The sequence below is a fragment of the Exophiala oligosperma genome, assembly GCF_000835515.1.
Source record: "Exophiala oligosperma strain CBS 72588 unplaced genomic scaffold supercont1.13, whole genome shotgun sequence".
In the NCBI taxonomy this organism is placed as follows: domain Eukaryota; kingdom Fungi; phylum Ascomycota; class Eurotiomycetes; order Chaetothyriales; family Herpotrichiellaceae; genus Exophiala; species Exophiala oligosperma.
The window spans coordinates 309,440-329,424 of record NW_015622830.1 but is presented as its reverse complement, the minus strand read 5'-3'; the positions used below and the strand labels follow the sequence as shown (position 1 = coordinate 329,424).

Here is a 19,985-nt window from a genome sequence, read left to right as displayed (position 1 = left end):
TGAAATTTGTTGCTGTTTACAGTACAATACTTTTTGATACGAAAGAATAATTATTTCCAACGGTTCAGGACAGGAGCAACAGTGTCGTCGACACAAACAGATACGATGGAAGCCGATGAGCGACCGATGAAATTGAGAAAGCTCGATCATGACCAGGACGGTCTACTTAATGAAGTGCCCTCTGCTGCGCAGTCCTCATCTGGTGCTGCTTCCTCCATCGCTGGTTCCCTGACCGTACCATCACACAACAGTAAGCCAGATGAGCATACTGCTAATGTTGCAGATTCGTCGACACAGCATGAAGTCGAGGACGTAGCTCGACAAGATGATGCCCCGAACCAAAACCCTAAGCCCTCCAGTATGGAGTCTACGCCGCAAGAACAGGAGGAAAAGGAAAACGATGAATCTACCACAAAACCCATGTCGAAAAATCAAATGAAGAAGCTGCGCAAACGGGAGGAATGGGAAGCGGCTCGGGGCGATCGTAAGCTGAAGAGAAAGGAAAAACTACAAGCCAAAAAGGCGAGGAAGAAGGCCGCCCGGGAAGAGGAAGAGTTGCGTCTTGAAGAGGCAAAGAAATCTGCCATCGAGCGAGGCGAAGATCCGGACAGTGTGGTCGCACAACTCAAAAAGACGCAGCAGACACAACCACGATCACACAAGTCTCGACGTCCGGTCCAGCTTCCCGTGACCATCATCGTAGACTGTGGCTTTGACGACTTGATGATGGAAAAGGAGCGCATCTCGCTGGGCTCGCAGATCACTCGCTCCTACTCGGACAACTATCGGGCGCCCTTCCAGGCACATTTGGTCATCAGTTCTTGGGGAGGATGGCTAAAACAACGATTCGACACCGTCCTCAGCAAGCACTACCTCAACTGGAAGAATGTTGTTTTTGAAGAAGGCGATTTTGTAACCGCGGCCAAAAACGCCGCCGAAGTCATGCGTGGGCCCGGAGGTGGAAAGTTGGCGGGCCATTTTGGAAAAAACGCGGCAGCAGCTAAAAGTCATGTGGCTGAAATGACAGCAGATGAACAGCCTGTCGAAAGTGGCGATGGTGCTCCTCCAAAGAGAGAGTCTGGTGCTGGTGCGGGCACAGGATCTGTTGCGGAAACAGAAAGTTCTAGGGATGCACCAAGTTCTGATGGGCCTGCTGATAACCATCTGCCCAAGGAGGGCGAGGTGGTTTACCTCACTTCTGACTCTCCCGACACGCTGTCGGAACTGTCCCCTTACTCCACCTACATTGTAGGCGGTCTCGTCGACAAGAACCGCCACAAGGGCATCTGTTACAAGATCGCCAAGGAAAAAGGCATCAGGACCGCGAAACTCCCCATTGGACAATATCTGGACATGCAGTCTCGCAAGGTCCTAGCTACCAACCATGTCGTGGAAATCATGGTTCGCTGGCTCGAGTGTGGTGACTGGGGAGAGGCCTTTATGAAGGTCATTCCCAAGCGGAAAGGTGGTAAGCTGAGAGGGGAGAGTGAACAACAAAGCAGCGCAGACGACGATGACGATGAAGACGACGATGATGATGAACATAAAAGCGCCGAGAACAATCGCAGCGACGACGAAGGCCGCTGAGAGCCTACTATTTCTTGACACGTAGCAGACATATATATCATGACAACACTACGAAACTTTTGAAGAGGCTTTGGCGTGTGCTAGCCTTTTCCCTACTGAAGCACGTGTGGAAAAGATAAGAATAAAAAGACTACCTACCTAATCAATATCCACGACGAGCATGAACTCCTGAACAACGAATACCTTGATATCAACCCAAAAAACACATCACACACCTACGTAGTTTCTCGTTATCTCGTCACATCACAGTGCAGCTTTCAACCGAAGACCTCATGGTATCCAAATACCCAGCCTCGGCGTCTGCTGCATCTTCCACTCCCCAGGTCCCGGGTTTCCTCTTGACACCCTTGACGGTCATGCTCTGCTCGCCAGCGCCGTGCCACCACTTCATGACTTGCATGCCCTCGCCGTCCACGTCCAAAACGTCTATTCTCCACCTGCCGCCGCTGACCTCGACGTTGGTCTTTTCCGGGGGGAAATGAAACTCGGGGAGAAAAATCTCCGTGGGGACATCCTCTTTCGTGGCCTGACTAGCGACCAAGCTGAATGTAAAAGTCACACTGTTCAGGTCGAACCCGTACTTGACCACGTCGCCAACGGTCGCAATGGGGGAAGGTCGAACGTAGGCTTCTGCCGCCCGCAAGCCAGCGTTGTCGGCTGCTGCTGACGTAGGTTTCTGGGCAATTTCAGGAAGTTTGAGTGCATCTCTCAGATTGGAGGGATTGATGGTGGAGGATTCGGACAGAGTCGTCGTCGTCGTCGTCGTCGTTGTTGTTGTTGCGTCCGAGTATGAGGCAGGCTTTCGGCTCAAAGAAGTTGTGGAAGGGTTGGCAGTTTGCAAACGAGATATCGAAGAACTGTTTGGTAAGAGCGGATCATCAACCGAGACGATTGAAAGATCCTCGCCGTTCCACAAATCACCCCATTCATGGTTATTCTAACTACAAGTAAGCAAAAGGAAACTGAAGGCCGCCCAAAAAAAGAATCCTCACCTGTCCAACATATGTCCACAGGGTGTATCCCTGAGCCCCGGACCCTTCCAAAGCGTAGTGATTTGCGTCCAGAGCCGAGGTTTGACTGGAGTAGTCGCCAGTCTTGTATGCGTACTTGTCATCCATATCGAACGGAATACCGATCTCGGTGAATAGTGTAGGGTGCTCTCCAAGGTGTTCGATGCCCTCGTCACGAATCGCTCTAAGCTGATCTCGTAAGCAGTTGCGGATGGCCGTTTGTCCTAATCTGACCGCGAAAGCAGGGTTCGAATATTTATGCCGTAGTAGACCAAAGATGTCAACATTGTAATATTTGTTCCAATGCTTCTGGATCAAGGTGATTCCATCGTAGTAGTGTGAAGCAAATATTAGTCGCTTTTCATCGTCAGGAGTGTCTTTGACGAGTGGCGGTATCTCGAGGACGGCCGATTGCATCAGAATAATGCAATCTCTGTGGATGGCCCGGATAGCATCTCGAAATTTGCGGAAATGGTCCATGTAGTATAAGTTGGTGAACTTTTCGTAGTCCAACTTCGTACCAGACTTTGGGATAGTTGCAAAGTAGTCCTTTTTCAATAACTGGTCGTTGTTCGGATCCCAGACGCCATGCTGAGCCCATATACATTGGCCCAGCTTCCATCCTGGATCACGCTTCCAACCATACCTCGTATCATCCCAATTCGGCTGTAACCAAGCCGAGACGCCTTCTGGATCGACCAGCTCTCTCCCACTCTTGTAAGGCCCAAAGGTGCTGAAGTCATAGACGTCGATTTCCACTGCACGCCCTGCCCCTGTAAGCATCGCCTGCCATGGTGTAGGGCAGGTTCCCTTTCTCATTTTCAACTCTTCCGGAAGGGCATCTAAGTCTTCCCACCCCACAAGCCCTCGATGAGGTTCATTCATGGTTTCCCATCCAATGATACAGTCATCTTCTAGCCCGCCAGCATCATGGATCCTTTGAGCGAGATGTGCACAAGCAGCAATGAAGTGGTCGGTCAAATAGTCTTGGATATTCTTGCCGTCTATTATTGCATTAGGGGCAAAATCTCGACCGGCAAAGAATAGGGTGAATGTGACTTGGGTGGCTAGCCGCGTATAATTGGTAGGCCACAGCATCTTCGGGAACTTTGCAGGGTCAGACCAGGTGTTGTGGACAACAGCAGCTTGGTTAGAAGTAAATGTCTCAGGGTCTAAACCACAAGCATGCAAGGTCCATAGAGGAGCCCCAGATCCTCCTGTGAATCGTGACCAGACATCTTGATGAGGATCCATAAACACATAGAAGCCGTACTCTTTGGCTATGCGTAGGATCTTTATGGTGTGATCGATGAAGTCTTCATCATATTGACCGGGCCCGGCATGCTCCAGAGCCTCCCAGGTAAAGATGTACCGAATGGCATTGTATCCCCATCTCTTCAAGCGTGCAAAGTGGGTATAGGCCTCCTCTTCCGTGAAAGGTCGACCTACAAAAGAAACATTGTTTGCGTCGAAGAAGCCACCGGGCTCGTAGGATGGCTGGTCTGGATGGCGAGGGAATTTGCTATCCCCTGCGACATTAATGCCTCGAAAGGTCACTTCCCGGTTCTCAAGATCTCTGAGCCTAATCCCATCGATTCTAAGGCCTTGGGTAGCCATATGATTACGCCAGTGCGGCCAGATCTTAGGAGATCATATGGGATCGAATAAGCAAGGCGTATGCTAGTGAGGGAGGGTTGGCGTAGGAAGTGGTCGGAGAGGTGTGAGCTGTCACAAGGTTGTAGCTACGACACTTGAGGTGTTTCGGTATGAGGTTCGTATGAATATCTGGGAGATTGTCGTAGCATCATTGATCGTAGGGTGTTTGTTGAAGTCGAATTGTCTCGCTTAGACGTTCGTCCGTCTTTCCGCATCTTGCGACGTCATTTTCCCCATTGGGAATTTTAATGCCCGTCGTTCATTTTGATGTTCGACTTCATATGTCTTCTCACATGTGTTCACGAACGTGTGCATGTTTGCTGGAAACGTTACATCCCGTTCTGGTGGTGAGAGGTCTTGGTGAAGCAGTTGGCATTGGTCAAAAGGAAAATGTTTGCTGTATGCCACGTTGAATTAATCATCGCGTGAGGAATGAGTTTAAGATCAATCCTACAGGTCGACATCAGCAACTACATCCTAACCTGGCAGACAAGTCAGAGGAAGACAAATGGCTACAAAAGGACTTTTAAAGGCCATCAAGGCTTCTCTCGATAATGGTCAATTTGAAAAAGCAGCCCAACAGGCGGAGGATGTGGTCAGTCAAGACAACAAAAATCACACAGCTTTGCTCTTTCTCGGTTTTGCGAGGGAAAAGCTGAACGATCTCGACGCAGCCGAAAAGGCCATTCGCAAAGCCGCAGATTTGAAATCCCAAGATCCTCAGGCCTACAAGGGGCTGATCACTTTATTTGAGAAGCAAGGCAGCTCTAAAGTGGACGCTTATCACGGTGTCGCATTCAAACTCGCAGAAATTTACGCCGAGCAAGAAGACCGGGCTCAGTGTCAGAATGTTATTGACAAGTATGAGCTGTTTGCAAAGAAGCATGGAAGCAGAGCACAATACCGACGGGCATTGGAACTAATTCTACCAACCTCGAGCCTGTATTCCGTCCTGGAGGGTCGGGTCATGCAGCCTTCGCTCACGTACCTGCGTATACTAGAGTCAGCCGAGGCCGAAGAGAAAGAATGGATCAATACACAAATCGGAGAAAGAAGAACACGATTAGGAGCCAGGATCGATCAAGTCACAAAACAAGTAAAGGCTGAAGCGATTGATAGATTCCATGTCGAGGACATCTATGCAGCGCTGATCGATTGGACACGAGACGACGATGCGCGCCATGATCTCGAACAAAAGCTCTTTCGGCGCTTGTATGACGACTTGCGTGTGGTTCCAGAGCAAAACAAGGCCCAACAACGCGACAAGGTCCTGACTATGGCAAATGGCATGGTCATCGTCAAACAGCCATTTCTTCTGGCGTGGAGAGTTGCTCTTGAATGGGTCGACGCCGAGGAGCTCGAGGACTGGGATGTTCACATCTTTCGGGAATACGTTGACTTTTTCCCAGACGACGGTCTGAGCAAGATCCTTGGAGGCTTCCTCAATAGCGACATTTCACCCTTTCCGCGTCCGCCTGTCGATCCGTCGGAAGAGTCAGAAAAGGACGAAAAGGACGAAAAGCTGAACGGTGCTGACCTTCTGATTCTGTTGAACGAGGGACTTGAAGATTGTCCAGACTCTCTTTTGGCACATCGCATCCTGTCTTACACCTATCTTCGGTTCGAGGATTGGGAAGGCACCGTGAGCGTAGCGCGCAAAGCTCAATCACTTGTCAAAGATGCGCAAAAGCTCTTTGCATTGGAACTACAAAACACCCTCGATGGCGTCAATCTTATCCTAGCTAAGGCCATGATCGAGTATCAGTCTCCCAGATATCATCCGGAAGCGAAGTCACTATTCGAGGAAATCCTCCAACGGAAGCCTAAGCTGACTCCAGCGTTGCTTGGGATTGGGTTGATATTCGAAGAAGATGAAGATTACCCACAGGCAGTCAGATTTCTGCAACAAGCCTCTGAGCGTGACCCGGATAATGTTCGAATCAAGCTCGAGTATGCTTGGTGTCGAGCCCAGGATGGTGCAGTCGAGGACGGTCTCCGTGATCTTCAACACATTCTGTCAGACATCGAAGCAGAACGACACCAGGACTTGTCGGTGAAATCTATCGTCTTATATCGTATCGCCTGGTGTCAATGGCACAGCAACTCATCGGCAAAGGCAAGAAAAGACAAGTCAGGTCCCTATAAACACCTCATTGCCTCAATCAAGGCCAACCCGAGTTATGCTCCAGCGTACACGCTCTTAGGCACTTATTTCCAGGACTATGGAAAAAGCAAGCAGAGAGCCCGAGTTGCACTGCAAAAGGCGTTTGAGTTGTCTACTTCCGAACTCGACGCGGCACACAGACTGGCCAAAGCATTTGCAGACGCTGCCGAATGGGATCTTGTTGAACTGGTCGCACAGCGGGTGGTCGCCTCCGGGAAAGCCAAACCGGCGCCCGGATCCAAGAAGAGAGCTTATAGCTGGCCATTTGCTGCCTTGGGTGTCGTCCAAATGAACAAGCAACAATACTTTCCGGCCATAGTTTCGTTCCAGGCGGCTCTTCGAATCAATGCGACTGATTATTACTCCTGGGTTGGGTTGGGAGAGAGTTATCACAATGCCGGACGTCATATTGCTGCTACAAGAGCCTTTGCAAAAGCACAAAGCCTCGACCATGGCCTTTCTGCTGATGAAACTTGGTTTGCCGAATACATGCTTGCCAATGTTCAACGCGAAATGGGTCTTTTTGACGAGGCCATCTTAGCCTACAGAGCAGTACTGGACATGAAGCCGGATGAGTTTGGAGTGCTCCTCGCTCTCCTCCAGACCATGTCAGAAAATGCAAGTGCAAAGGTAGGCCTGGGCATGTTTGGGGAGGCCGTCAAACTTGCGGCTTCTGCCATCGAGGTGGCTACAGACATTGCACAGCGCGACACTAACTCTTTCAACCTTTGGAAAGCGGCTGGCGATGCTTGCTCTGTTCTTGGACAAGTCAGACTCTACAGCGATCCGGTCAACCTCCAATCAATCACATCGTTACTACGGCTGTCGCTGGGGAACGAGTTGGATATCCTCGTAGACCTTGACAAGGTGGATTTGGACACGACTGCAACGAATGAGCATCATTCTCAATTCACCCTGAGCGACAAATTCCTCAATGCTGCCATCTTGGCCCACAAACGCGCTGTCCATGCCTCTTCTACAGACCAACATGCACAGGCTGTCGCCTGGTACAATCTCGGATGGGCCGAATTCGAAGCGTACTCGTTCTCACCGGCACCGACAGAAGCCAGAGGAAAGAAATATCGTCGTTTCTTGAAAGCAGCAATCAAGTGTTTCAAGCGTGCCATCGAGCTCGAAGCCAGCAACTCGGAATTCTGGAACGCCCTCGGAGTCGTCACACTGGACCTAAGCCCGCAAGTCTCACAACACGCCTTCGTTCGCAGCTTACATCTCAACGACCACAGCTCCAGAACCTGGACCAACCTCGGTGTTTTATACATTGTACATGGGGACAATCAACTTGCCAACGAAGCTTTCACTCGAGCGCAGTCGGAGGATCCTGAATACGCGGACGCTTGGATCGGACAAGGCTTGCTCGCGCTACTGTTTGGCAGTGTCGGTGAAGCGAGAGGTTTGTTCACGCATGCCTTTGACATTGCCGACGCGTCACGCCTGCCGGCAAAACGTCACTATGCAATTTCAGCCTTCGATTACCTTCTCAAAGATCCTTCGAGGTCACAAGAGGTCAGCCATTTGTTGCAGCCACTCTTCGCGATGCGACAGTACCATGTGCACCAACCTTCCGACATGGTCTCAACCCATCTCATGGCTCTTTTGGCGGAACGTGCGGGCGACTGTGAAAGTAGTTCCGAGGCTCTCCGAGAGGTTTGCGACGCCGCCGAAGCAGAATATGAAAAGTCGGAATCCACCGAGTATCTGGTCAGGTTCACGCAAGCAAAAGCCGACCTGTCCCGAGCACAACTTGCGTGTGGTGAATTCTCAGATGCCGTCGCGAGCGCAGAGACGGCACTCGACCTGTCTGGAGACGCCGACGATTTTGGTGCGACGTATTCGGAGGCTCGACAGAGATGGCGTCTAGCGGCACAGGTCACGGCTGGCCTCGCACACAGTCATTTGCACAACACCGAACGGTCGATCAAGATGTTCCAGGAAGCACTGGGAGAAGTCAAAAATGAGCCCGACATTGTCTGTATGCTTGCACAAGTCCTGTGGGCCAAAGGTGGCGAGGCGGAGAAGGAGGCAGCTCAGTCGCAATTGTTTGGTGTGGTCGAGAACAACCCGAAGCACGTCCAGGCCGTGTGTCTGTTGGCGGTCATGGGATTGCTCGACGACGACGAGGCCGTGTTGGAAGCGGTCGAGGAAGAACTCAAAGCTTTGAGGTCAACCGACGACGTGGGGATTCTGGACAAGATCAGGGTGACCCAAGTGTTGGCTGGTATCGCGGGGTGTAAAGTGAAGAAGGGACCACGGCATAGAGACGAAGAGGCAGAAACACCAATGGCCACGTTGGCGGATGCACTGGAAGGGATCATGCTCGCACCCGGACAACCACAGGGTTGGTCGGAACTTTCACAATCCGTCCAGGATGAAGAAGACGAAGGTGCCGGGGTTTATGCAGCTGAAATGGCCGTCCTCAATGCGAACCGTCAAGTACCCCCTGGAGGCAAACTGGAAGCCGACGATCTGGCCATGGCATATCAAGGGACGGGTCAAGTTGAAGATCTGTTGCGGGCAAAGATGTTGGCGCCATGGAGGGTTTCGGAGCACATGACTTTGGAGTGTACAGTGTTTTGAAGGTATATTGTTTCGAGGCATGTCAAGAAGTCGAGACCTTGCAAAGACGTTTTGTTGATGATGATGATGACTATGGTTTCAGCATGCAAGCATTCGTATTCTGTACCTAATAGGTAATAGACAAGTGTTGGCGTCGACGAATACCGATACTTCTACTATGTAGTCCCGTCCCAGGCAAAATTGTTGATTGTTACAAGATTTGTTACGGTACCTAGTTACCATATGATCAAGCTCATCAAGTACGTGGCTATCCTTGCCCCCCGTAGCTCCCCCTCCTGCCACGCACCGCACCCTTTTTCAAAGAAACAATGATGACCACCGATGACGACCTTTTTCCTCCTCGACACTTTCAATACTGGAACGTTGTCTTGTCCAAAGCTTGTACTCGTCCTCGGAGAAAGTTTCTGCTTGCGTCAGGGTACCTCGTCTTGGTTTTGAGCAAAGAGATATCAAGAATCAAGCAGGGAAATCGAAGAGGGAACATGTTAATCAACCCTTTCCAAAAACGGAAGTAGGTAGGGGGGGGGGAGGGAGGGGGGTGTGGAGAGTCAACTTGACGTATGTTGCGAGGTGTTGTTTTTTGGTTCACCTAGGTACTTATGATGTACCTTTTGCCCACCCGAGTATTAGGTGGGAGAGATCAGATAATGGGGTTAAAAGTATATCATCAGTCACCCAACACGTCGTCACCGTCACTGATGTCGTCGTCACAGTCACCGTCATCGTCATGGTGATCAAACAACGAGGTTCCTCATACACACCCCCTTTTCCCATTCGCTCGTGTGTAGGGGGTATAGGGTAAACTATCTATGACAAACTAGGTCAGGTATCATGAATCTATCTGTACTCCCCCGTACCACCCTTCCTCTGGTCCAAAAACTTCATGTACAGTAAGTAACTCTCTCCTACGAGAGCCTACCATCACCTGCACCAAGGTGGAACGGACTCCATCTTTGGGTAATCGTTCGTAAAGGTCCGTCAAGTTTCGCTCCGCCTGACAACTTGAGTTCCATTTCTATAACACCTACTGTAGACAGGATGTACTTGGTGTGGCACGGAGTAAAGTCTCTGACTCAAGGCAATGCATTGAACCAAATCGAGGACGATGTAGACGATGTAGTACTTCTACAATATCATATCGACCGGCCTGAAAGAAGATTACCTTGTACTCTTGTATGATTGCTGACTGATAACACAACTCGTGCTCCGGTCCGTGGAGATGGAATAAAATGAAATACAAGGCAGGCAGGCAGACCCTTGTAAACCTCTCGTGATATACACGGTTGTGATCCTGCGTTCGAACTTTTGCCAATATGGTACGACAAAAATATTTTGAGAAAAGGTCTGTCTCACGTTTTCCCCACAAGGATGGTGTTCTGAGCCATCGAAAGAAAAAAAAGCGATCCCAAACCAGTATTCATCAGTATTGGAGGACAGAACTTGTTTGCTTCGGAATGGATGTCTTAATCGAAGCGAGGTCATATTCTCCCCATCCAAGTCTGTGAATCAGCTCAGCTCGCATGAAATAGCACCAATCTCGAACTCCACCCCCCCAAAAGCATCGACGTCTGGATGTTGCGAGATTTCCTACCTTGGGCTGGACGGTGCCGATCGATAGGGAAACGGTCTCGGAAAAAAAGGTTTCTTGATAGCTAGATGACATGGCATGAAACCGGGGAATTGTTTGGTCCTCGGTACGTACAACACCATATTCTGTATAGTCAAAACACACCATCGAAGCTTGTCAGAGTAATGGTCCATTACACACACACACACTCGACGCCTTGTTTGGACGATTGCATCCTCTTCAAAGTCAAGGATCATGATTCCACGTAATATTGAATAAACACGAATCGTGCCGAAAGTAGTTCAACCATTACCTTTTTCGTATCCGCAACAAGCGCAATATGCGGCAGTCCAACCGAAGGGAGGGTATATGAGAACGATGCAAGTGCAAACCAGAATGCAAAAGAAGCACGACGCAACCGTGGCCCACCCAGGATGGTTCAAATGTGTGTTTCGATTGTCAACCTTTGACTTAGACTCTCGTGGAGATTTTATCGAGAGGCGTCACAAAGCTGCAGGTGGCCTTGACCTTCACATGGGATGGGGTGAACTCTTTTTCCCAGTAGTACGTGCTTATGCTGTACCAATGACAAGGGGGTTCCGCAGAGGCAGGGCGATTAGCAAATCATCCAAAATCAGAGACGCAGCCCCGGAGATTGCCAACTCGGATTTACTGAACATCTTGCGTGGAAAATTCCAACTTTTCTGCGTCGTTATGCAAACAAGGGATGCATTCTACGACTCGTATTGGTAGTAGACCTCGCGTATTTTGCTTTGGTGTTTGGATTCCGTGATCAAGTGCGTCACTGGTGGACTGTGACCGTTCGTTCCGAGAGAGAGAGAGAGAGAGAGAGATAGGTATCGATAAAGTCCCCGATACAACAAAACGGCTGGACAGCGGTGAGGGTTCCACACTGGACGTACTTCGCAAGAGACTGCAGGTTCCGAAATGGATGATGAGTCAGGAAGCTGCAGACAGGCGAACCTGACCATTACACAATCTAAGCTTTTGGAAGAATCCTTGGAGGGGAAATTGACGGTTTCCCAAGTGAGGAAATAGCTGAGAGATCCCTGATAGAATGAAGGTTTTGTACGACGATAAGCCAAAGTTCCAGGCGAGCCCTGGCACAACCAGTGAGGAGCTGTACTGTAGTCATTACTTTGTGCCGTCCTGGTCCTGTGCACCAAAACAATAGATCGAGTGAAGGCCCAAACGAGGTGTGGAGAGTTCAGTCGTTCGAGGTCTAGAAGCGCGACATGGATTGGTGAGCATTCTGACTCAGCTTCAGCTCGTCCAATCAATAATTTCTTGAGACGAGCTTGAAAAGGGAAAGGTTTTCGATCTCTCTTTCTGGGAAAAGAAAAAGCCTCGTTGGTTGATTGTTGGGAATACGAGTATCTTGTCGTCCTGTCCTAGCTCGTTCGTTTGAGGTATGAGACACTATTGGGCCGTGTGAGTGGGTTGAACAAAAGATTATCTCCAGTAGTACAGTATAGGCTCGATGGTGAACACAACACAGTGCTTTGTGGTACTCTACTGTACAGAAGGATGTCGATCATGACCTCATAAGAGCTGTTCAGTTGAACATCGGAACTTTCCTTGACAAAGTGACTAACGTGAGTACATTTGACAAAAGGATCAGCAAAAGGCTATCCCAGGGTAACTCTCAACTCGTGTTGTTATCTCGACACCAACAAGAAGTACAATCTGCCTGCACGTGTTGTTGGATGCGGCGTTTATTCAAATGTCGGTAACGATGGTAAATGACATGTCATTCGAATCTCTGTCATGACAATACAATACAATACAATACAATTACAGGACGGTAACGGCCAATTGGTAACCCTTTCCCGAACCGGACTTATGCAGCGCATTTATGCATCGCATACTCCGTATTCTCTTAGTCTTGACGCGGCTTTTCGCACCAACCAACGGTGCCGAGTTTCTTGTACTCCGTATGCCTTGGTCACTTGTCGAAATTTATGCCCACTAGCAACTTCTCTCGCTTTGTTCTGAGATCAGCGATGGGGATCAGATGATGTGTTGTTATTTTCTGGGGATGCGAAGAAGCGAAGAAGCGAAAGACTTTGGCAAAGGTCTTGGGGGTGGGCAGTGCGGTCTCCAGTATCTCGCCTCAAAAGATCTTAGGAGGTGAGGGGGGGAGGGTGGAAGGAATAGTCCTGGTCGCCCAGGCGCAAGGCGTTCACGGTGGCTCTTTTCTTACTGTAGGCACGGTAAAGGTCTGGGCCTTGTCTTTACGGCGCCTTGTTCTTTCGTACTCGTATTTCTTGGGGCAAGCCTCAACCAGTAGACTGCAGACAAGAAAATGGGACGATCTGTGTGCCTAGGTACCATGAGAATTGGCATCTTGGGTGGCCTTGGTATCTTACGCGAGACTTGACCATTGACTCGTAGTTCCAGTAGGTAGGACTCGTGGGAGGAAGGTAATGTACCTACATCTGGGGAGTCTAAGCGAATACGTGAAACAAAAATAGGTACCTAAGCTGGGCATGAACACCTGTGGAGTACCTAGGTCTAGATAGGTAGACGTCCTCCAGGATTTCAACTGCCAGGCACAAGTACAACGACCCAGAAAAAGCCTCGAGGACGGAAAGGCGACAACTTCTGTTCCAGTTTCTAGCTCATTACTTATTACCTAGCAAGTCGCCGTGAGACCAAGTGACACAACTTTGACCACCCGGTGCATCGCCATCGCATCACACCCCATTTTAGGGAAAAAGCGTCACCCGCGCAGTCATGCTTGGATCAAAACTACAATAATAGGAATATTACCCTCGTAATCGTATTTGTTGCAACGTGGTTGGCCCAAAGATGGTATTTGATCTCTCATCTTGGGGTGTAGTTGGTTTCTGAAGAACAAAACGAGCAGTGGCATTGCGTAAAAGGTGGGCATGTTGGGTGAAGAAATTGGAACTTGCTCAACGAGACCTTTGATGATCGTGTCGTTTCAGTTCACGGATACGGAGTACATAACGTTGTTTCTCCTTTGGAGTGGACGAGAAACCAGTTGACATGGTTGTCTTTTTGTTTTGCTATCAGGCTACCTACCTCTTAATTCAAACCAAAAAACACCCCGGGCAACTACAGTATGTGTCGTATTTTAGTTGATGGCCCAGGTTCACAACAAAAACATGGATGGACATTATTTTATTGATGGTCAAATAATTAATGCTTCTCTCCGTCCTTCTAGTGTTGTCCGCTTTCCGGCCTCGGAATGATTAATTCCCGAGGGGCGGCGTGATGGTCCAGTCCAAATATGATTGTACATGTACACCAACTGTCATCAAGATACTCTCCCGCACCTAACACAACCTCGTCTACTCGTATGGATGGTTGTGCATTGATCGTCCCAAGGTGCGCGCAAAATGTCAAACCGGTCAAAACTTGTCATCGACTCTCATGAGAGTTGTCGGAAGTAATAAACATCCAAAGCCTTTTTTGGTTTCTGGATCTCGGATCTACAGCATCGCATTAATTGTACCCCGAGGCACATCTACTTACTACACATAATAGTACCTTGGATGTCATGAACATGTAGTTTTGGACTTGACAATCCGCCCGGACCACATTTTGAGACGAAATATCAAAGTCAATCGTAACTCATCGAACTTCTACTCCGTACATACTCGTACAATAATAACGACCACGACATAAAATGATGACATCGATGATTGACACTTTACCAAACCTTGAGGCTGATATGGAACTGACCAAACATTGTACGACTTTACTCACGTCCTACCGTAGTTGATGGAGACAAAAAAGTTCTCAGCCGCTTCCCGCAGGTACGAGCGGATACGGATACGGATACGGATACCTCTTCTTCCACCTCTTTCTCGCCTTCTCGGCCTTTGAATCTTTGGGCGTAACGCCCGACCTGCCAAGGGGTTTCTCTTGTTAAAATGATGACTTCCGTATGCCGGACGAATTTCATTGATGAATAAAACAAAACCCCTTCCTTACCCATTTTCCCCCCCCCCTAAACCGCCCCCCTACTACTGGAGTCCCATTACAATTCAAGATTACAATAATAATATGAGGCATTTTTTTTGTTGTTTTCTTATTACTGACGGAGCACCAGGTCATCTGCGCTTTTACGGAAAAAGTAAACAATAAAGGGCAACGCTCGGCGAGAGCGCGATTTTTCCTTCGGATCTACTTTCCGGACAGTACTACGTGTACCGAGTCCTCGTGCGATGCTCGCGCGAGGAAATGGCATTGCTTGCTGGACCCTGAATTTTTCCTTTCTTTTTCCCCCACTGGACACAAACGACGGCCCAAGACTGATGAGAAATAATGATCTGACCAGTTCATGCCGTAAAAGGTCCTGGGCATCTTTCCACGGCCCATGGTTCCCCCAAGTGGATCTTCTCTTATGCTCACGCGGGTAAGATTCTGGAAAGACGGCCTGACCTTCTAGTGTGCTTGTCATCATTCTCGTGAGATCCCACGTGAGTTATGATGAGTGTGGGAGTTGAGTGCGACCGGGGCATCTTTTCTTCGATAACCCCGTCTCTCTCGAGTTCGCAAGGCATTCCTTCCCTTGGAAGATACTTGTTCGAGTAGCGAGCACTGTAAGTATTTTGCCGTGCCTTGGCTGCCTAGGCCTTCCAAGCCTTGTGCACGGTCTTGGCGCCCCAGGTCTGACCGCGTTTCAACACGACTTGATTCTCCCAGTCTGGCACGTTGACCGCGTTGATGAATCGACCGGGCTCGACGCAAAATCCTGCCCTAGCCCCTCGCGCGGGAGTGTCTGCCGTCGCGGGCTGGTTGATGTACTTGCCCGTGTAAAACTGGAAAGAGGGTTCGGTGCTGAAGATGTCGAGGTGGATTTTGGTCTTTGGATGCGACACGCTGATCAACGGTTTCAGTGGTCTCTGTCGAGTGTCCAGGGGCAAATCTTTGGTGTCGGTGTCCACGACGAAACAGTGGTCGACGTCTGGTTCCTGTGGACCCAGCACAAAAGGTCTCTCCGCCTCGATGCCTGGAAAGTCTCGAACGGTCCCCAGAGGGATATCGGTGTCGTCTACGGGTAAGTGTTTCGAAGTATGAAGGACAACTTTTGTGCCCTCGATTGTCGGTCCATCGGTGATGTTGAAATAACTACGCGCAGCTTGTTAGCAACGCATTTGTACTTGTACTTGCAGTGAGGAGTCCTCTTACCCATGGTTGGTTATGTTGACGACCGTCTCGTCACACTCGTCCCCTACCAGTTCCACTTCGTACTCGGTCTGCAACACCGTCTTTGACACACCATCTTCGTCCTCGGTCCAGGCGGTGTACCAAACCTTTAATTCCACGGTTCCAGGGTAACCTTCCTCTCCGTCGGGCGACAGGTACGTGAACAAAACGCCTTCCTTGCCGTTTCTGTTCACGGGCTTGGGGCCTTGAAACTTCTTCTTGCCCCAGCCTTGAGCCCCTCCGTGCAAGGAATTTGGACCGTTGTTGGCGGCCAACTTGTAAGTCTTGCCGCCGTTCAACTTGAACTCTGCATTTTTGATCCGGTTGGCGACACGACCGATCGTCTCTCCGAAAAAGGGAGAGTCGGCGTAAGGTTCAGGTTTGGGGAAACCCAAGACGATGTTTTGACCACCGACTTTGAATTCTTGAATGATGGCCCCCTGTGGTAGAAAGGAGAAGTTTGATGACGATGATGATTGTGACGACATTTTTTTGTTGTTGTTGTTGTTGTTGTTGTTTGCTGTCTGGTATCTAGCCGGGGCCGCGGGGACACAGAAGTACGAGTATTGCGGCCGGGTATCAGTGCCTAGTATAAGCGACAAATGTTTTGAATGGAGACTTTGATGCTGGTGATAAAACAGTAGATACTATTATGATTTCTTTTCTCAATAATGTGTTTGCTGAAATAAATGTGTGCGAAATGTACAGAGAAGCATTGGGAGTCTTTTCCCCTTTGCTCCGTAATATTTGGCTTCAGTCGTTCATTTATCCGGGGAGTCGTGACTTTTGCTACGCAGTACGGAGTACAATAGGCTGAATTCCCCCCAAGTTTGTGTCGACTCAAAAAGAAACGTGTTTCTCATCACTGCCTGGGTAGTTCAATACTGTCGAGTAAGAGGACAAATGAAGCAATTTATTCTGCTTCTACTGTAAAATTTATCTATAGGTAGATAATTGATCATCGAGGCGCGTGAATCACTCATAGGTGACCCTCAAAAAGTGGTTGACCATCCTGTGTTCGTACTACTATCAAGATCAGCATCGTTACTTCATACTTCGTTCGTAACTAATCTGGTTTTCGAAATTGATCAAGTCCCGAGGAAGGACGACTAGACACCAACGACTCCATCTCGTAGTACGCAAGTCATAAAGTAATGTCCATCATCACAATTACGACAAAACTCATGGTCGACGACCTCCATGGAGAATCCAGGTTTCCGCGGCCGAAGCCACCCCCTCCACATTTATTTTCAAGCAATTGACAAAGACAACCAAACAGTCCATGAATGATGCTTATTAGCGCCACCTTGTTGTGAAATATGTCTGATCCAGCACAAGTTCACTTTGGCTACGGTCGGGTGCATATTGTGGTAATGAATTGGGATGGAGTGATTGTACACACACACATACACACAGAGAGAGACAGAACCGTGCTGTGGGATGTGCTCCGTACACCAAAAGGCCAGCTGCGCCTCACAAGCCAATTTCCCTCGTCCACGCAACACGTTAACGTGTACAAGGCGCCTACACTAAGCAGGCCTTCCATACATAGGTACATACAGTACTGTCCATTCACAACATCTCCTACAGGAAATCCTCCGTAGAGAGGTACTGCAATTCTCAATTCTCCAGTAAACCACCTGCAGGCATCCCCAGCAAATAAATTGCCCGGGGACATTTCATTTTCGCAATCGGACAACATGCCCTTAACGCCGAAAGAACCCGCCCCGTATTTTGTTCCCCAATTAGTACTCGTCAAATACTATAATGCCTCCCATGGGTTGTTGGTACTCCATAACGCATTGTACTGTACCGTTATGCATTACAAATAGGTTCGGTGGGAAAAAATAGTCCCAAACCAAGACGGAAAAACAAAGAGAGAAAAATCATCAAGTCATGTCCCATGTGATGTGTGTCATGCCAGCATGGTGGGGTTAAAGTATCGTTGAAAATCTTCTTGACTGGGCCAGTCCTTCATCGTCAGACAAGGGTTGATGGCGGCGGGCATCATCTGTTGATCCTGGAACATGTTGGGTGGGACAAATGAAGACAGGTCGATCGACGACGACTCGACCATGGGCGAGTCGAACTGGGTGATGAAGTCCATCGAATCGTCAAACTCGGACATGGGTGTAGTCCAGCTGCTCAGGTTCGAGTGCATGTTGGCGGCGTGCGGGTAGGTGTGTGACTTTGTAGGCTGCTGCTGCTTCTGCTGCTGCTGTGCGGGCACGGCTCGTGCATTCTGAGGGTAAGGGCTCTGGTTGGGAGGCGTCGGGGGTAACTGGTTGAGGTTGAACGGGTTCGAAAAGTTGGGTCGGTGGTGGTTGTGGTGGTGGTGAGCCACCACAGGCTCGTATATGGGCGACGGCGCACTGCTGTCGGTGTGCGAATCGTGCGAGGGTTGCCGTTGCATGAAGCCCGCCCCGTCGGCGATCAGTCTCTGTTGTAACGTGTTGAGGTCCTCCTCGAACGTGTCGTGCGTGGCGTTGCCGTCTTGCTTGAGCGCACCCAACCTCTCCAGGATGTCATGCGTCAACGGTGAACCACTGCTGGTCTCCTTGAGCGCCGAGCCCGGCCACCCGTGGCCGTTCTGTACTCGTTTGTACAACTCTTGTAGGCCGGCGACGAGTTGTGCCTGTTGGCTCTCGAGCATTTCTACGTAGCTGCGACCACCCTTCATGTCAGCCCAGGACCATGACCATGACCCCAACCCTCCCATTTCGAAGGACAGGATGTCTTCCCCGGCACTTACCCTTTGGGATATACTTTGTCGTGGGACTTTTTGCGCTCGCCAAATACGCAAATGGCGTTGTCTGCTTTACATCGACTGCAAGGGCTGGCTCCGTCGCACTGATCAACAAGTTAGGATACGAAGTCCGGTTGTTCTGAAGTGCCCATGAGGGATTAACTCGCCTTTGACTTCTTCAGCCGACATCGATCACAAGCCTTGCATACTCGTTTTCGAATGCCACCGTCTAGGGGCGATGAGGGCTCTAAAGGAGGAGTCATGATGGTGGCTCCCATTGCTGAGAAGAACGTTTCCCTCCAGGCAACAACCAGACAGGCAATGTCGAGAAGATACGTCCAAATCGGGGGAGGTGTCGAATTGGCTTCCCGGTGGACTCGTCGCGAGAGGAGCGCGGAGAGGAGTGAGGATGTGTGTAACAGTCAGGTAGATATCTTGTACACGAAATGGCCACAACAACCCTTTCAGGCCAGCATGTAGAGGGGTTGTCAGAGTAGCAATACGTGAGTCGGTAAGCTTATTGAAGGACCACGAGAACCCAACAAAAAATACGAATGAGGGTGGATCTGTGTTGTCACGTTTCTGGGAATGGGAAAGGACATATCGAGTGAGGAACCTTCAGGCCCTATATATCGTTTTACGAGGTAACAAGAGGCTTGGGTTAGTAAGAAGAGCCCTAAAGTTCGAAGTCCCAAAGGGTGGAGCCAGATGGTGAATGAGCATGAGGCATAGTATTGCTAAGGAAACCATGGCCATGACCAGCCAAACGGGCAAAAAGTTTGCGAATATGCACGAATACTGTGATGATGCATGACCAGGATAGTGAAAGGTGAGTAAGGTACAGACAGCGGTCCCAAGGGAGGAGTGGATCCCACTAAAATCAAACTGCGAAGTCCCGCTCCAGGGGTGGGAGGGAAGGGAGGAGACGATTCACTCTTCCGTCCTGGATGACATGATGGCCACACCGAGTGCAGGGGCCCATTTCTGGCGCCGATTACTTTTGGGCATCCTGCTGCGTCACTCCGCACAGTCATAAGGTTACTACCTGGACGAGGAAAGGGTCGCTGTACTGTACACGATTAGGTTAGTCGGCATGGATACTAACTCTCTCGTACGGAGTACTATGCGCTTTTTTGTTCACCCTCTCGCAACCCTGAAGGCCGAACGTTGGTTTTAACTGGGGAATGCCATTTCTGCTCTTTGACTTCTCGGCCAGTCGGCAGCCTTGGTGTGTTGACAACTATCGGCTCACGGCCATTCTGAGGTGCGAAAGAGCGAAACTGATCCCCATTCCCGCTCTGGTCTCCTTTGTTCGGCGATAAGTTGGATCTCCCCTTGTAGATCTACAGACTTCGTCAGGGCCATCAAGACAATAATCTGATCGCCAAATGAGTACGCCGTAAAGGTTAACCCGGCACACGGACATTTGATGTGAAAAGGTTTGCTCAGCAATGATTA

The 19,985-nt window shown here is 49.7% G+C and overlaps 6 protein-coding genes across 6 annotated transcripts; 2 read left to right on the top strand and 4 right to left on the bottom strand.

The window, feature by feature from the left end:
• The first annotated feature begins 72 nt into the window (after positions 1-72).
• Positions 73-1,635, top strand: PV06_10467 (uncharacterized protein). Its single transcript, XM_016412022.1, has one exon. The coding sequence runs from the start codon at positions 106-108 to the stop codon at positions 1,585-1,587; it is 1,482 nt and encodes a 493-aa protein (XP_016257642.1). The 5' UTR covers positions 73-105; the 3' UTR covers positions 1,588-1,635.
• Positions 1,631-4,433, bottom strand: PV06_10466 (uncharacterized protein). The gene is made up of 2 exons (XM_016412021.1): positions 2,580-4,433; positions 1,631-2,524 (listed from the first exon to the last, which is right to left on the bottom strand). The coding sequence occupies exons 1-2, from the start codon at positions 4,212-4,214 to the stop codon at positions 1,826-1,828; spliced, it is 2,334 nt and encodes a 777-aa protein (XP_016257641.1). The 5' UTR covers positions 4,215-4,433; the 3' UTR covers positions 1,631-1,825.
• Positions 4,434-4,550: 117 nt separating this feature from the next.
• PV06_10465 (uncharacterized protein) lies at positions 4,551-9,183 on the top strand. Its single transcript, XM_016412020.1, has 2 exons — positions 4,551-4,652; positions 4,710-9,183. The coding sequence occupies exon 2, from the start codon at positions 4,762-4,764 to the stop codon at positions 9,010-9,012; it is 4,251 nt and encodes a 1,416-aa protein (XP_016257640.1). The 5' UTR covers positions 4,551-4,652; positions 4,710-4,761; the 3' UTR covers positions 9,013-9,183.
• A 575-nt stretch (positions 9,184-9,758) lies between these two features.
• On the bottom strand, positions 9,759-12,226 carry PV06_10464 (uncharacterized protein). Its single transcript, XM_016412019.1, has one exon. The coding sequence runs from the start codon at positions 10,492-10,494 to the stop codon at positions 10,171-10,173; it is 324 nt and encodes a 107-aa protein (XP_016257639.1). The 5' UTR covers positions 10,495-12,226; the 3' UTR covers positions 9,759-10,170.
• A 2,975-nt stretch (positions 12,227-15,201) lies between these two features.
• On the bottom strand, positions 15,202-16,269 carry PV06_10463 (uncharacterized protein; the record flags this gene model as incomplete). The annotated part of the gene is made up of 2 exons (XM_016412018.1): positions 15,202-15,703; positions 15,764-16,269. The coding sequence occupies 2 exons, from the start codon at positions 16,267-16,269 to the stop codon at positions 15,202-15,204; spliced, it is 1,008 nt and encodes a 335-aa protein (XP_016257638.1).
• Positions 16,270-17,696: 1,427 nt separating this feature from the next.
• On the bottom strand, positions 17,697-18,805 carry PV06_10462 (uncharacterized protein; the record flags this gene model as incomplete). Its single annotated transcript, XM_016412017.1, has 3 exons — positions 17,697-18,444; positions 18,534-18,631; positions 18,737-18,805. The coding sequence occupies 3 exons, from the start codon at positions 18,803-18,805 to the stop codon at positions 17,697-17,699; spliced, it is 915 nt and encodes a 304-aa protein (XP_016257637.1).
• Between the last annotated feature and the right edge of the window lie 1,180 nt (positions 18,806-19,985).